At 48.1% G+C, this 13,880-nt stretch overlaps 1 protein-coding gene across 1 annotated transcript; it reads left to right on the top strand.

Annotated features, from left to right (window-relative positions):
- The first annotated feature begins 5,778 nt into the window (after positions 1 to 5,778).
- On the top strand, positions 5,779 to 13,589 carry ADCYAP1 (adenylate cyclase activating polypeptide 1). The gene is given in 7 exon segments (XM_008072213.1): positions 5,779 to 5,824; positions 5,827 to 5,899; positions 6,099 to 6,392; positions 6,772 to 6,882; positions 9,077 to 9,208; positions 9,683 to 9,781; positions 10,919 to 13,589. Coding segments are annotated over 7 exon segments (945 nt in total). The 3' UTR covers positions 11,109 to 13,589.
- Positions 13,590 to 13,880: the final 291 nt, after the last annotated feature.

Genomic DNA, 13,880 nt, shown 5'->3' with positions numbered 1-13,880 from the left:
TAGTAGGTTTCTGACATATATAATTATATTCCAAGTAGATTATAGTCTTAAAAAAATCATGCCTGTGTATATTTGGGTTGAGAGAAAGATTATTTAAAAAGTAATTGCAGGCTGGGTACATTGGCTCTCACCTCTAATCCTGGCACTTTGAGAGGCTGAGACAGGAGGACTGCATAGTCCAGGTGTGATGGCATGTGCTTGTAGTCCCAGATAATAGGAAGACTGATCACTGGAGTCCAGGAATTTGAGATTACTGTTGACCTATGATTGTGCCACCGCACTGTAGCCTGGGTGACACAGTGAGACGCTGTCTCTCCCCCCACAAAAAAAGTAATTGCAGGGATATTATTACCACACAGTGCTAGTAATAAGGATAATGAAAAGCATAGGCTCCAAAATGATCACAAATAGACTTATATTCACAGATAGATAAGGTTGAGTCTGAACCCAGAGTGCAGAGGGATGTCAGAAACTCACAGAGCAAGATTCTCATTTGGTTTACACATAAAAACCTTGTTTTCTTTTGCAGGTGGCCCTTTCAACATTTTCAAAAGCTGTCTTGAAAACTTATTTAGGATATTAGGTTTCCTGGATCCTCTCCAAGCCTTTCCTCTGGCACAGAGGCCTTGTATGGGCAAAGGGTTTAGACTGAAGTGGAGAAAAGACTTTTTCCTCCTTGGTTTTTTAGAGGAGATGTTTTGGAAATCTTGGGAGAATGTGGCAGATGCTGCCCAGTGAAGTCTAGGGTATATATTTTTGGTACCCAGTAAAATAATGTTCAAAGAATAAGGCCTTAGCAGATCCATATATGTGAGATACTAGAATATACGTGACATACTAGAATCACCCAAACCTGCAGCAAAAATTAGAAGCTAGTTTTTGTTTCTTGGGTGTCTGTTTTGTGTCTTAAAACAACCAACAATATTTCCTGGCCCTATGAATATGCAATTCTGTTCTCAGATTAGAGAAAGATGCTTTGCTCATGTGGTTTGAAAGGGCTTCCTTTCCTGGTTGTTTTCAGAGTGTGTGAAGCACTAAATTCTGAAGGTCAGAGACACATTATGGGTAGTGACACATTATGGGTAAGCTCATCGTCTCCTTACTTCACAGTGAATTCAGAAGGGCATGATGCAGGCAGTCCAGTAAGTGATGGTCATGATGTTCTGCTGTAGAACATTTGGGTTTCCCTACAGGTGTAATCAGTACGAAGTGAGTCATTAGTCACTGCATTTTCTGGAAGAGTCAGAAGAGAAAAAGTTTAGAGTGAAATTGAATACAGTGTCATAATTCACTTTTGTCACTCATAGGAGAGGATGATATTTTGCCTCAGACTTGTTTACTAAAAAAGCTTACGATGGCCTGGGCTCTTATGCTAAGTACTGTCTAGAAAAGAACAGAATGAGAATGACTTTTTCAGTCTTGATTTAGGGATTTATATTAGGAATGTGTGAGAATGCTTTGCACAAACATGTTATTTTATTTAAAAAATCTGATGGAGTGGGACATGGAGATAGTAACATGGCGAAATACATAACCAATGGAAGGGGACATGGACACATGGGTACTTCGGGTAACTGAGCCAGGAGGAAAGTAGTGGAAACTTCTTTAGTTGAGGGAACTGAGACACACTTCACTGGGTTGCTTAAAGGCACAAACGCATTCAATTCACCACTGATTTGCAATATGGGTGTGGAAGGGAGGGAAGCAGGATTTAAAAGTTATTGAAGATTCAACAGAGGGAAAGCAGTCTTCCCAAGTGGAGATGACTCAAAGGCAGGAAACTGGTGACAATACAAATGCCATCGTATCTGCTAATGTTGTGAAAACACCTGCAAATTCAAACTCTCAGTAAATATACTAGACACATTCCTCCTCTTTGAATACAAGAATCAATTTCTTAAAAGGCTAAAGAGTTCTTTAAATCTAGTATTGATTCAGGATTCAAGGCTTGAAACTTCACCGAAGGAAGATGTGTTAGTGACCAGGGAAGACAATTCAGAGAAGTGTTAGTTTGACTTTTAGCTAGCATTTACCATTTTCAATTAAAAATTGTCTTTGCGGTTAATGGACTAACAGGATTAAAAGTTGATCCATTATGACTTTAGCCTAGGAGTTCGAGACCTGCCTGGGCAACACAGTGAGACCTAAAAAAAAAAAAAAAAAAAAAAGGTGATCCATTAGGAGTTTGATATTCATGGTCTATTTATCATTTCCAACAAATATTTCCAAGCAACCTCTTCAGGGTAGGTCATGATTTAGCCCAAGTCACCTTCATTCGCTCTGCAGGGAGGACACGGGCTAGACCTTCTGCTCTGAAGATTTCTGTGGTTCCCTTAACTTTTCTAACTGAAAAGTGATTCCACATAACATCTTACTTTCATTACCTGGAAAGAAACGTTGCCAGCTTGGGAAGTCTACAGCTTTGCTAGCCTGGAAAGTTTTTTTGGCAAACAATGGGAGCCCACAGCAGAGATGTTGGAAAGAAAACTTGAACTGCCTTTGCGTTTTCTGTACATGGAAGGTTCTAGCTCTTGAGTCCCTCCCCCCACCCCAGGTCATTTTAAATTATGTCTAGGAGACCTAAAGGTTTCTTTTAGACTCTTAACCTCAGTCACCTTGGGAGAATGTAAATATCCGTTTGGAAAAGAAACCGGGTAAGAACAATCATTGGAAGGCTCCTCCCTATTTGTCTTGCTCCTCCCCAAGTCTCCTCTCACTCTTTCTCCCTTTCTCTTTCTCCTTCTCTAAAGCGCGCTTTAGGTGAGGGTCCCTCGGATCCACGACCCAGACTCCCCCTGCACTTTAAGCCAAGTTGGCATCTGCGTTTCTTTGCCATGGAAAAGTCTGTAGTACTCGGCCTCGGTTTCCTAGTCAGCCATTGCCCCGAAACCTCGTTGGTGTGTGCCTGGGTGGCTCGGGTCTCTCCAGCCTGGCGTTTCGGGTCCCGTCCTTCTCGCTGCTCCCCGAAGGTCCCAGATACAAAGGCTCTCCTCTCCCTGCATGCAGCGTTCACGCTCGAGTGGAACTTCTCGAGATTAGAATCAAATTCTCACTATCAGGAGCACTTAGAGGGAGTTTGGTCTTTGAGACTTGAGTTACCCCAAGTTCCCCTCCACCCCAAAGAAAACACAAAAGGCCTTCGTTCAAGTCGGAGGGTTTGTCCTGGCGGGTTGCAGCCCCAGACTTTCGCCAGAACTTCTGGGACCCCTTGGCAAGTCCTCAGCTTCTAGCTCCCCCTGTCTCTCAGCCTTCCCGCTTCCCCTGTCCCAGGGGTCCAAGGCCAGATCTTGCTGGAATAGGAAAGCTTCTATACCCGCGAGACACCAAACTTGCCTAATTAAAGACGGTCATTAGCAACAAAAGACCTGCTGGATGATCCTGTCGGGAGTTCGAATCTCCCCCCAAGGCGGCCGTGGGGCGGGACTGGGTGGGTCTATATAGATTGCGCTAAGCAGTAAATAGGTCTCGAAGCTGGATTTTCTGGAGTCCGGAGGTCAAGAATCTTAAGTTCTCTGCTTAGTCTTTCACTCAGTGAACGGGTTCAGACCTCGAGGCCTGTGATTTTGGGGTGCTGGGCCCCGAATTTCGTGACGAGGGTGCCTCAGCTGAGAAGGGCGCAAGGGGTCCAGCCTCTCTAAGTCAGAAGCACAGTTCAGCTTCTTGCGGGCCTTTGGAGAAAAATTAGCCATCCTCCCCACACAGTTAATCGTGTTTGTGGTTTTTCCCCTTTAATAGGCCGTGAATCAACAAACTCCCCACATGGTGGCTCCCTTTACTAAAGTTGAGTGGTGAATTGTACGAGGAGTCTTGGAAATTTTCAAATATTTCTCCAGATTGAACTCATTTCGGAATCTGCGTGGGAGGAAAGAGTAAGGATTTTAATGGGGTTCACCTTTGACGTGAAGCAAGAGGGAAGACAGGAAAGCCACATTAGGTAATAGCTCTTGGGTGCTTTAGTAAGAAAGACGTCTCTGCGTGATTATCCTACCGGTAGTGTTCACCACAGGCTCTTTGTGTGCGAGCTTGCTGCAGAGGCAAGGTTGAACACGGAACACACGCATGTAAACACTCCAACATAAATCAACGAACATGTGCAGGGGAGACAAAGAGACGCATCTCCATGTAAATGTGATTTGAGGCTTTACTGAAGGCAGGCAATCTAGAGCACCAGCCAGGAATAAACGAAGAGGAAGCAGGCAGTTTTTGGTCACTCATGGCCAGGAATAAACAAAACTTTGTCTTCTTAAGAAGGAGGAAGTGTTAGATCTCAAATAAGGGCGGGAACAGCAATGAGGAGGAGAAACATTATGTCTGGGGAAAAGCATGCAGAACGAATATAGCTTTTTTTAAATGTTAGGTTCCAAATCATAGTAACAGGAAACCTTCCCACTAAATGGTCATTTCCTCTCATTTTTGTGTAAGATCCAAATAATTAAAATGCACACTAATGGTTATTGATGGCTCTATTTCCTTTCTAGAAGAAATAGACCTGCATACTCTTACTGGAGTATAAATTTAAGAATCTTCTTAAATTACCCGGGGTATTGGAAGCCTTTGGGTGGATGTGGTCTTCCCTTATTGCTTTCCTCTTCCCACGTCATTTCCAGTTAAAAAAAATTTAACTGTTCCCAAAGGAGGGATTCCCGTTAGAAGCCCTCAGCAAGTGGACTTGTACTGGGAATCCTCGTGCTTTCCCAGTCTGTCTGCATTTCCCCAAACAGAGCTCAAGTTGTGAATAAAGTGGAGGAGACATTTCTCACCACCAAAGTCTTAAAATTTCAACTCTTATGGAAAACACAATTTCACAACTCCAACTTTTGAAATCAGAAAGAGCAACAGAAAGCATGAACGTGCCCAAGCAGGCAATCTAGAAATCTCCAAACCATGACTAATGGGAACCGTACAATGCTCTTTACTCAAATAGAAGCAGGAATCAGGACCATTCTCAACATTAGGGTATTTGTGGATACTGAAAGGGAGAGGATGTATCTGAATGGCGGGGTGATTTAGGCAATGAATCGCCACATGAACCGCACCACTGCCAAATCTTCAGACTTAAAGACTCTGGTGAAAAATTAAACCACTGACAATTTTCAACATTTTGTAGCATCTGTGAGCAAACAGTTCAGCACCCTGAGCCTGGACAGCTCCACAGGCCGCGCTCCGGACGCAGCGTTAGCTCTCATCAATCTGCTTCCAGTCAGACTGTCAATGACCGCCAGACTCACTAGAGATTTACTGAAAATCTTCCAAGACTTCCCTTTAGAAACAAAACGACTTCCACATTTAATGGTCTATCTGAAAGAACATACGCAAGAAATTAGGAGATCTAAATTAAATTTATTAATAGGAGAGCTTGGTGGTGCTTAATTCCAGAGACCAGAACTCTGATTGGTGGGGCTTGACGAAAAAGTAAAGAGAAATAGTAATAATATAGTTAAAAACGTGATTTTTACCATCCTCAAAATTCTATGAATTCTCTACCTGTCCTTGAGAAATGGTGAGACTGAAAGCCATCAAAATAACTGAACTTCTTAAAAATTAGATTGTATGAGTGAAAGGTGTTTATGAGAAGTCGATGACTCCGGATCTTATCATCCAAGAGGACAGCACAGAATAGTTAATATGTTCCTTGAGGGACTAGGATGCTGACGTCTTTTTCTGATACCCGATCATTACGTGACTGAAAAAAAAAAAAAAGGAAGTCATTTCATGAATAAAAATCGGAGCGCAACAGTGCAACAAAATATTCTGTACTTAAAGGCCATAGGCAGGCAGATGTTGACAAAGAAGGCTCTCTTAAAACCGTGCTCCGATGGAATTTTGTAACTGCACATATAAATACGAGTAGAAGGCCGGTCACCTCTGTAACCACCGGCAGCAGCAGAAGAAGCCGCAGCTTCAGACGCAGCCAGAGGGACCTCAGAGCAGCGAAGGCGACGCCGACTCCCGCAGCTGCCTGACCAGCGGCTTCCACGGAGGCCGGCTGGCTCCAGGCCCGCTCCCTTTCCTTCCTCCCTTTTTCTTTGACTTTTCCCTCTTTTTTGCTTCTTTCTCCCGGTGGACTTACGGCTACTTCGGCCCCCACCCTTCCCCTTTAGCTCATCGGCTCCTCTTTTTTCCACATCCCTCTCCTCGCCCCCTTCTCTTGGTGTCACGCTCCCTCCTAGTTCTGTGCGTCTGCAAACTTTTGAACTGAATACTAGCCTCAGCAAACAAGTCCTCCAGCTCCTCCTGTCGCTCCTGCTCGTTCCTGCGGCTTCTTCTCAGACACCAACGCCAGACGGTGATGCCTCTCGGATTGTGACTCCAGCGCAGAAACTTGAAGGAGCCCTTTGCCCGCCGTCCTATTTGGCAGCAAACCCTCTCCTCGCAGCGGTAAGAGTTGAATGGTAAGGGAAAGCAAATCTTACCAAACCAAACGAGTCACTCGACTGCTGATTCTTTCGCTGGCGTCGGCATCAGGGTACGAGTTAGCTTTCTTTCGTACTAGGTCTGGCTAGTTCTTGGGCGCTGGGTATATGCATATGTGTGTGTGTGTGTGTGTGTAATGTGTGTGTGTGTGTGTGTGTGTGTGTGTATATATATATTTTACTAACTATAGCAAGCGAGAAGTGGCAGGGCGCGCGCCGGCTGTCACTGAGTGTTTTTCAACTCAGGAAGCGGAGCCTCGCTCCGTCCCTCCCCCAGTTTCGAGAGTTTTTTAGGGTTCGAGGATAGAAGGCCAGGGGCGTTCTCACAGCTGTGTGCCCTTTTTCCCGTCCTGCGCAGAATGACCATGTGCAGTGGAGCGAGGCTGGCCCTGCTGGTCTATGGGATAGTAATGCATAGCAGCGTCTACTGCTCACCTGCCGCCGCCGGACTCCGGTTCCCCGGGATCAGGTAGGTGCTGGCCGCCCGGGCCGAGCTGGAGCTTCCCTTTCACAGACACTTCCTCAGGTCACCCTCCGGCAGTTCACCGGGTCCGAACTACTAGCATCGCTCCCCGCGCCCCCAATGCGCCTCCGCCGGCCTTGGCCGGGTCCCGGGTCCCCATCCTAGCTGATCCCGAGGGTCTGGCAGGCTTCGCGACGGCTCTGTGCCCCTCTCCCAGTCCCAGGCAGCTCTGGGCCCTGGTAGAGCGAGCGAGTGAGCTTCTGACCGCTAGAGAAACCTCCCCTCCCCCAACTTGGTCCGCGGGAGGGGGGCCGGGCAAGCCCCCCAGCGTGGTTTCTTTTACCTATGCTTAGGATGGCAGGAGAACTTCAGCTGAAGCCTGGCCGGGGCTGAGCGTGAAGCGCCCTCGGACTTTGCTTTGTTACAGCTTGTACAGGACTCCCGGGGCGGGGTCTCCCTCTTTCTCCTCCGCCCTTCCTCTTCACCTCATTCGAATTCTTTCCCCCCGAAGAGCTTTCTTTTAAGCGATCCTTGTTCCAACTGCATTTAGGGTCCCAGGCTGTCTTGGGGAAGGCGGGGGGAAGGGGGTGTTGCCCGGCATGGTTGAGGAAAAGCGACTTGAGAGAAGGAAGAACAAGAATGAGACTGAGCGGAAGGGGGGGATCCAGACGCAAGGAAAGAGGAAGAGAAGGCAAGCAGGCAGGCAAGGCCAGTAGAACAGCCCTGCCCACTCCGGGACGGAAGGACCTTGGCTTTTTTCTCAACCTCGGGCTTCTAATCGGTCCGCGCTGCCGGAGTTCGGGTGCCGGACAGCGCGAGCGCCCTTAATTGGGCCGCGTCCGCACCCGCGGCGCCCTGGCAGCGAGGAGCGCGCGTTCTGCTCGCACAGCTGCTTCTCCCAGCAGCGCTCAAGCGCTTTCGCCCTCGGAGGCCGCTGACCATTTGTTTGGCGGGCATGATGGGTTCTGGTTTCTGTATTAGGATTCCAGCATCCGAGTTCGGGGCAGGGCAGTGACTAGAAAGACCCGGGGTTCAGGGTACCCGGACTAGGGGCGCGTCGCCTAGGACAGGCTGGGTGCGGGACGTGTGTGTGTGTGTGTGTGTGTGTGTGTGTGTGTGTGTGTAGGGGACGTGATCTCCTTGCCCTGGGCTCTCCGAGGATGGAGACAAAAATGAGCTCAGTAACAAAGTATGGCTCCGGCCCTTCCTGGAGAGTGCGGTCTGCCCTGGCTGCATTCCAAGGCTCTCCAGAAGTCCAAAGCGAAAGGGATTGGCGTTTTAACCTATCTCTACCGCCGTATACCCTGGATGGAGGCGGGAGACGAAGGCGACTGCGAGGTCGCTGGGCACCGCTGGCTCTCGGTCCCCTGTCGACCCTTTTCTTGCGCTCCGGGTTGAGATGGAACCCCGCCATCGCCAACAGTTTAGCGCGAACTATTCGTTTAGTAGGCTTAGGAGCACATTTATTTCACTCCCAGCTATTTTCAAATTCCCATGTGCCTGGCACTTTTTCTGGGCGAGAGGCACTGGAGGGCGCGGACATGCCACGGTCTGAGCCGCCGCCAAATCGGCTAAGTTTAGGGGCATCTATTATTCATGTTCCTGCCAGATCCTCTCCTGCCCGAAATAGAAGCTGGAGGTTCTCCGTGACCTACATCTGCGCGGGGAAGGGCTCCCCTGGGCTCCGAGGCTGAGGCTGGGTGGGGGTGGCAGCTGGAGCTGGCCGCTGCACGCCCCACCCGCCTATCCTCTCCTCCGCTTTCTGGGCCTCCCGTCTGGGTCTTTGCGTTGGTCAGCGCCCAGTCTCCTAGGGCCTTTCTCATCCCCGCCCGTTGCAACTTTGGGAAGGCTCTGGCGCCAGAGGGGAGGGGGGCGGTCCTTGTCAGTGGCCAGGTGTGCACGGTCGGCAGAGAAGTCTCGGTTTCCCAGGGCTGGCTGAGGCCGCGGCCCTCCCTGAAGGGTGACCCTTTACCCGCGGGGAGGAGGGGGGAGGGGAGGGAGCAAAGCGCCTCTGGGGCAGGAGTTTTTGCTGAGTGCCGTTCCCTCCTCCTTACCCCACCCGGTCCTGGGAGAAAAGGCAGTTCTCCGCGGGGGACCTTTACAAAGAAGGAGCATCAGTGCCGGCCCCTTTATTCGGGACCTCTCAGAGCTGGGGAGGGAGTCATACTGACCACTCCTTATGTCCCCGGCTACCCTGCAGGCCGGAGGACGAGGCGTACGACGAGGACGGAAACCAGCTGCTGGACTTCTACGACTCGGACCCGCCGGGCGCGGGGAGCCCCGCCTCCGCGCTGCACGACGCCTACGCGCTGTACTACCCGGCAGAGAGGAGGTACGACCCGCGCGGCCTCCGCGGCACACCGGGGCTGGGCGGCCCGGGACTGAGGTGGTGGGAGAGGCGGTGTGGGGGCCCACCAGTAGGGTGCCCCCTCCCATAATAGTCCTCAAACCTCTCTTCTCTTTGGTGAAATCCCACCGGCGCGGCAGAAGACGAGTAGCGGGAGGGTCTGGTGGACCGGGGGCCGCTTGGGGACTGAAAGGTCTGTGGCCCAAAGAGTGGCAGTGAGCGGAGTCAGGGAACCCAGACTCCATCTCTGCCATTCCCGGAAGCGGGACGAACTCCCGATGCGCGCATTCATTCTGGGGAACATCTCCAGAGAGTTATTCGTGAGTTCGGTGCCTCTAGGGGTCTCCCTATCAGCCTCCCAGAACGCCGAGGGGCGCGGGCGCCCAACAGAGGGGGCCTCGGCGGCCACCTGGGGGGCAGAATCCGTGACCCTGGGCGCGCACTTTGCCTCCCCGTTAGAGATGTCGCCCACGGGATTCTTCACAAGGCCTACCGCAGAGTGCTGGACCAGCTGTCCGCCAGGAAGTACCTGCAGTCGCTCGTGGTCAAAGGCGTGGGGTAAGAGCTTGCGAAAGAGTTAACCCGGGCGTGGTGGCCCGCGCGCACCGGGTGGGGGTCCGCGCGGGGCGCGCAGGGGTGGGGGTCGGTGCTGAGCGCGCGGGAGTGGGGGTCGGTGCGGCACGGGGTCTACGTCCGTGCGTGCACACACGGCCCAGGGCGAGTCTGCGCCCCAGGATCTGGGTATGATCCGCCGCGAGTCGCAGACAGAGATTTTGAAGAAGCACCTTAAATGTGGCCGGAGAGCTGGAGTTCTGGGGAGAGGGAAAGAGGCCTGGGGAACCGGAGAGTTCGATCCGTTTTGAGTGAAAAGAAAGAGAAACCAAACAAAATAACCCAGCCATTCAAAACCTTCAAGCTTCGCGGGAGGATGTGCTATAATTTCCTCTAACCATTACTTTTTCGGGGGAAGGAGTGGTTGTAGTTAGTGAAAATTCAAATCGAAATTAAACAAATCACCAAATGTGGACACTTAAGGAAATAAACCGTTTTTTTTTTTTGCTCACGCCAGACAAACCCAGAGCATAGGGCTTGCGTGAAGCATATCTCAGCAGAAGGCAACATTTTAATAAAGCCCCTGGGAAAAAAGATTACATTTTCGCAATGAATAATTCATGCGGCGAAAAATATTGCCTACAGCCTGTCGACTTATATTATTATCACGTTCTTCAACTTAGCGTGCGGAAGGAGGAGTGCTCGTGTTTGACTAGGATTTGCAGGATCGATGTAAACTCGGCGGCAGCCGACGTGGCATTTAGGGCTCCTTGGTTATTTTCCCCGTACGTCGGGGGCGAGGGGACCAGTTAGGACACTTGGGCGCAAACGCACGGATGGGTGGATCTCAAAGGCAGCGCCTGGAGGAAGCGCAGGCTGAAATCGCGTGTCCTTTGCCCTGATCCCAGTCGGGGCCCCCTCTGTAAGGACTCAGTGCCAGGAAATGCCGGGTGGGGAGGGAGGAACCGAGGGGTTTCCATCTCGGTCCTCCCTGCGGCGCCTCCTGACAGAGGTCGGCGGCGCGGCGGGCCGAGCGAGCCGGCGCCTTCCCTGCAGGCTCCCGCGCGGGGTGGGGCCCGCCTGCTCCCTATTGAATCTGTGTCTCCTACCCCGCCACCCCCTTCCCGACCCCTTTCCTCGCAGGGGGAGCCTGGGCGGCAGCGCGGAAGACGACTCGGAGCCGCTCTCCAAGCGCCACTCAGACGGAATCTTCACGGACAGCTACAGTCGCTACCGGAAACAAATGGCTGTCAAGAAATACTTGGCGGCCGTCCTAGGGAAAAGGTATAAACAAAGGGTTAAAAACAAAGGACGCCGAATAGCTTATTTGTAGCGATGAGTTACTAGCTACCCCATGTATACAACCCTGACACAATGAAAAGTCGTTTTCCAAACTGACGGAACAGTCATCGCTCGTGTGTTCTATCCAAACATGTATTTATGTATGAAGTAAAGCCATTAAATGAATATTTTGATAATAATATTGTTTTTCTTTTTACAAAGCACTAGAGAATGCACAGATATACTTTGTGGACCAATTATTGATATATTATAAATATATATAAAGAATATATATAAGTGTAAGAGAGAGCGTGCACAAGGATTGAGCATTCGCCTGAGCTGTTTATGTTTTTATATAAAATTAATAGAAAAATAGACAATCATTGTTTTGAATATGACTCCTATTTTTGTAAACTGGAATTAAAAGGATAGTATTTTTATCCATGACAGGCCTGAAGATATTAATACTGACCATTTGCTACTGTATATAAACAATGATGCCCTGCTCCAGGGAGGCTTTGAGGTAACGATTTGGAGAATTGCTGAAGGGTATTCTTTCCCAGTGAGTCTCTGGGGCAGGCTGCTTCAATCCCAGCCTAACTCAACTGGCCATTGCCCCCTTGTTGGGTGGCAGTTCCAATACTTCTGCTTTCTTTGATTCCACTTTTATGTGTATTTGTCTCACTTCAGACTCTCAGTCCAGAAGAAAATTCTCCTGATAAAACAACAGCTCGATCCAAATTGTGCTTCTCCCCAGAATACGCAGCACTCCCTGGGGGAAGAGTTGAGGAACTGTACAAAGAAGGGAGGCTTGGCTAGGAAGCTCTCTTTTCTGTACTTCTTGATTTGCCAGGGAACCTGATAACCCAAGGGTAGAGCAATTGGAACAAAGCGAAGGAAGTAGAGGTATAGTGGAAGAGGCAGAACATAAGGCAGTAGGAGGAGGACCCTGGAGAGGGACTGGCTAGAGGCTGTCCCAGGACTGGGAAACTGAGGGCAAGTCCAGTCCCACCTGGTCTGCTGCCTAACTGACTTTGGGCGCTGGGTATTGGAATTGGATGCAAAGTACAATGTGTTTTTCTCCAGTGCTGTCCATGCTTCTCATCTTGTGAAATGGCCAGGATCCTCCCCTCTGAAACCTGCTCTGTAAGAGCCACCCCTCGCCTTTGTGGTTTTCTGGAGACCCTCCTTTCTGCCCTCCTGCACTGTTAAAGTACTGTTGACCATTTTTCATTCACTTCTCTTAAACTTGTGAATGCTTCTCTCTCTCTCTCTCTTTTTGGTTTGATGCAAGCACTTATTGTAAAGTTTAGGAACCCCTGTGTAGCTACCACAAAGTAATTATGCACTAAATATGAACCTTTTGTTTCTTGTTTTTTGAGTTTGTAGGTAAAATGTATTTTTCTACATTATGGCTTATTGCTTAGTAAAATTTATTTCATAAAACCAACCTTTGTCATATAAGAATGTGTAGTGTTCACATGTTGCTCAGTTTTACTAACTGATAAATCATTTAAACCTCTTCTTCCTATGTATGAGTACTATCTTATATCTGTGGTCGAGAGTGAGGTAAGCAAGCTCCAACAGACCCTGAGAACCTACCCTTGTATCACTTCTTGGCTAAAGAAAGCATGTCTGTTTCCTGTTAATTCCTTGAACATATAATCTTTATAAACAAAAGAACTTTCACCCAGCAACCAGATCAAGCAGCAACAGATATACCAGCCAGTCAGTCTCCCAAATTTCAGGCACAAGTTTTTGGAAAAAAAAAATAAAGGAAAAAAAAAAAAAGAGCAAGAAAAGATTAAACATTAGCTTGTAAAGTTTAAAGGATCTTTCTTTTTTCTTTACGGATTTGATCAGTATGAAGTCGTAAATCAAAGAAAACAGAATTGGATTTGCATTCCCAGGCGGGATGGATGCTGCCAGGAGATCACATTGCAAACATCAAAAACAGAGGCATTCGATCTATGCCTGAGTCCTGTTTGCAGGATCAATCTTTCTTTAATTCTGCAGTCTCCTCGGGCAATGTGACACAGGATGCAGTTTGCAGCTTTAGTGCCTTTCTTCGCCTTTTAAATTGCCACGAATCACAGATGGCTATTTAGTGGCCCTACAATGCTGCAACACATCGGCTTGCATTTTAGTCTTAATTATGTGTTTCTTGGATAATGGGCAGAATTTTCTGTATTTGTGTCAGCTGTTAGTGGTGAAATAGGGCTCTAGTTAACCTTTTATTTATGAAGTCTAATTTAGTGTTCCTGTGGCTAGTTGCAAGCATTTTACAGTGATCACCCAGTTTAATCTTTTGTATACTTTTTAGAAATGCCAAGAGCCTTACTAAACTGGAGCAGATTTATGATATAGTGATAATTTAGGTAGATGTTAGTCTTGAAGCTCTTATTTTGTGTGCAACTGATTATAAAAAAATCTTAACTAAGTATTATTACACACATGATATCTATAACTAGGACTTTGATAACTGTTATATAAAGTGTGTGAAATTTGTATGAATAAATTTTTGTAAACAATGCAACTTGGTCTAATGTGTGGAAAAAAAGACATTCAGGAAATAACTACTTTAAAATCTCTTAAAGTATTATATTTCTTTAGCAACCATATGATTTTTTTTATGTCTGGAATACACACATATGTATATGTATGTATACAGATATATATATGTATACATACATATATAGATATATATATCTAAGCATCTTTGTATTTCATAAAATGCACCTTAATATCTGCTTAATGGGTTACTGGTTTCAACTAAAAATTTTAAGTAGCTACCCAGATGAAGATGCTTAAGAAGACTTTAAGA

The sequence above is a fragment of the Carlito syrichta genome, unplaced genomic scaffold (genome assembly GCF_000164805.1).
Source record: "Carlito syrichta isolate Samal-C Ts95f unplaced genomic scaffold, Tarsius_syrichta-2.0.1 Scaffold314876, whole genome shotgun sequence".
NCBI lineage: Eukaryota > Metazoa > Chordata > Mammalia > Primates > Tarsiidae > Carlito > Carlito syrichta.
Note: the sequence above shows the minus strand (reverse complement) of the source record. Positions and strands in the feature narration are given on the sequence as shown.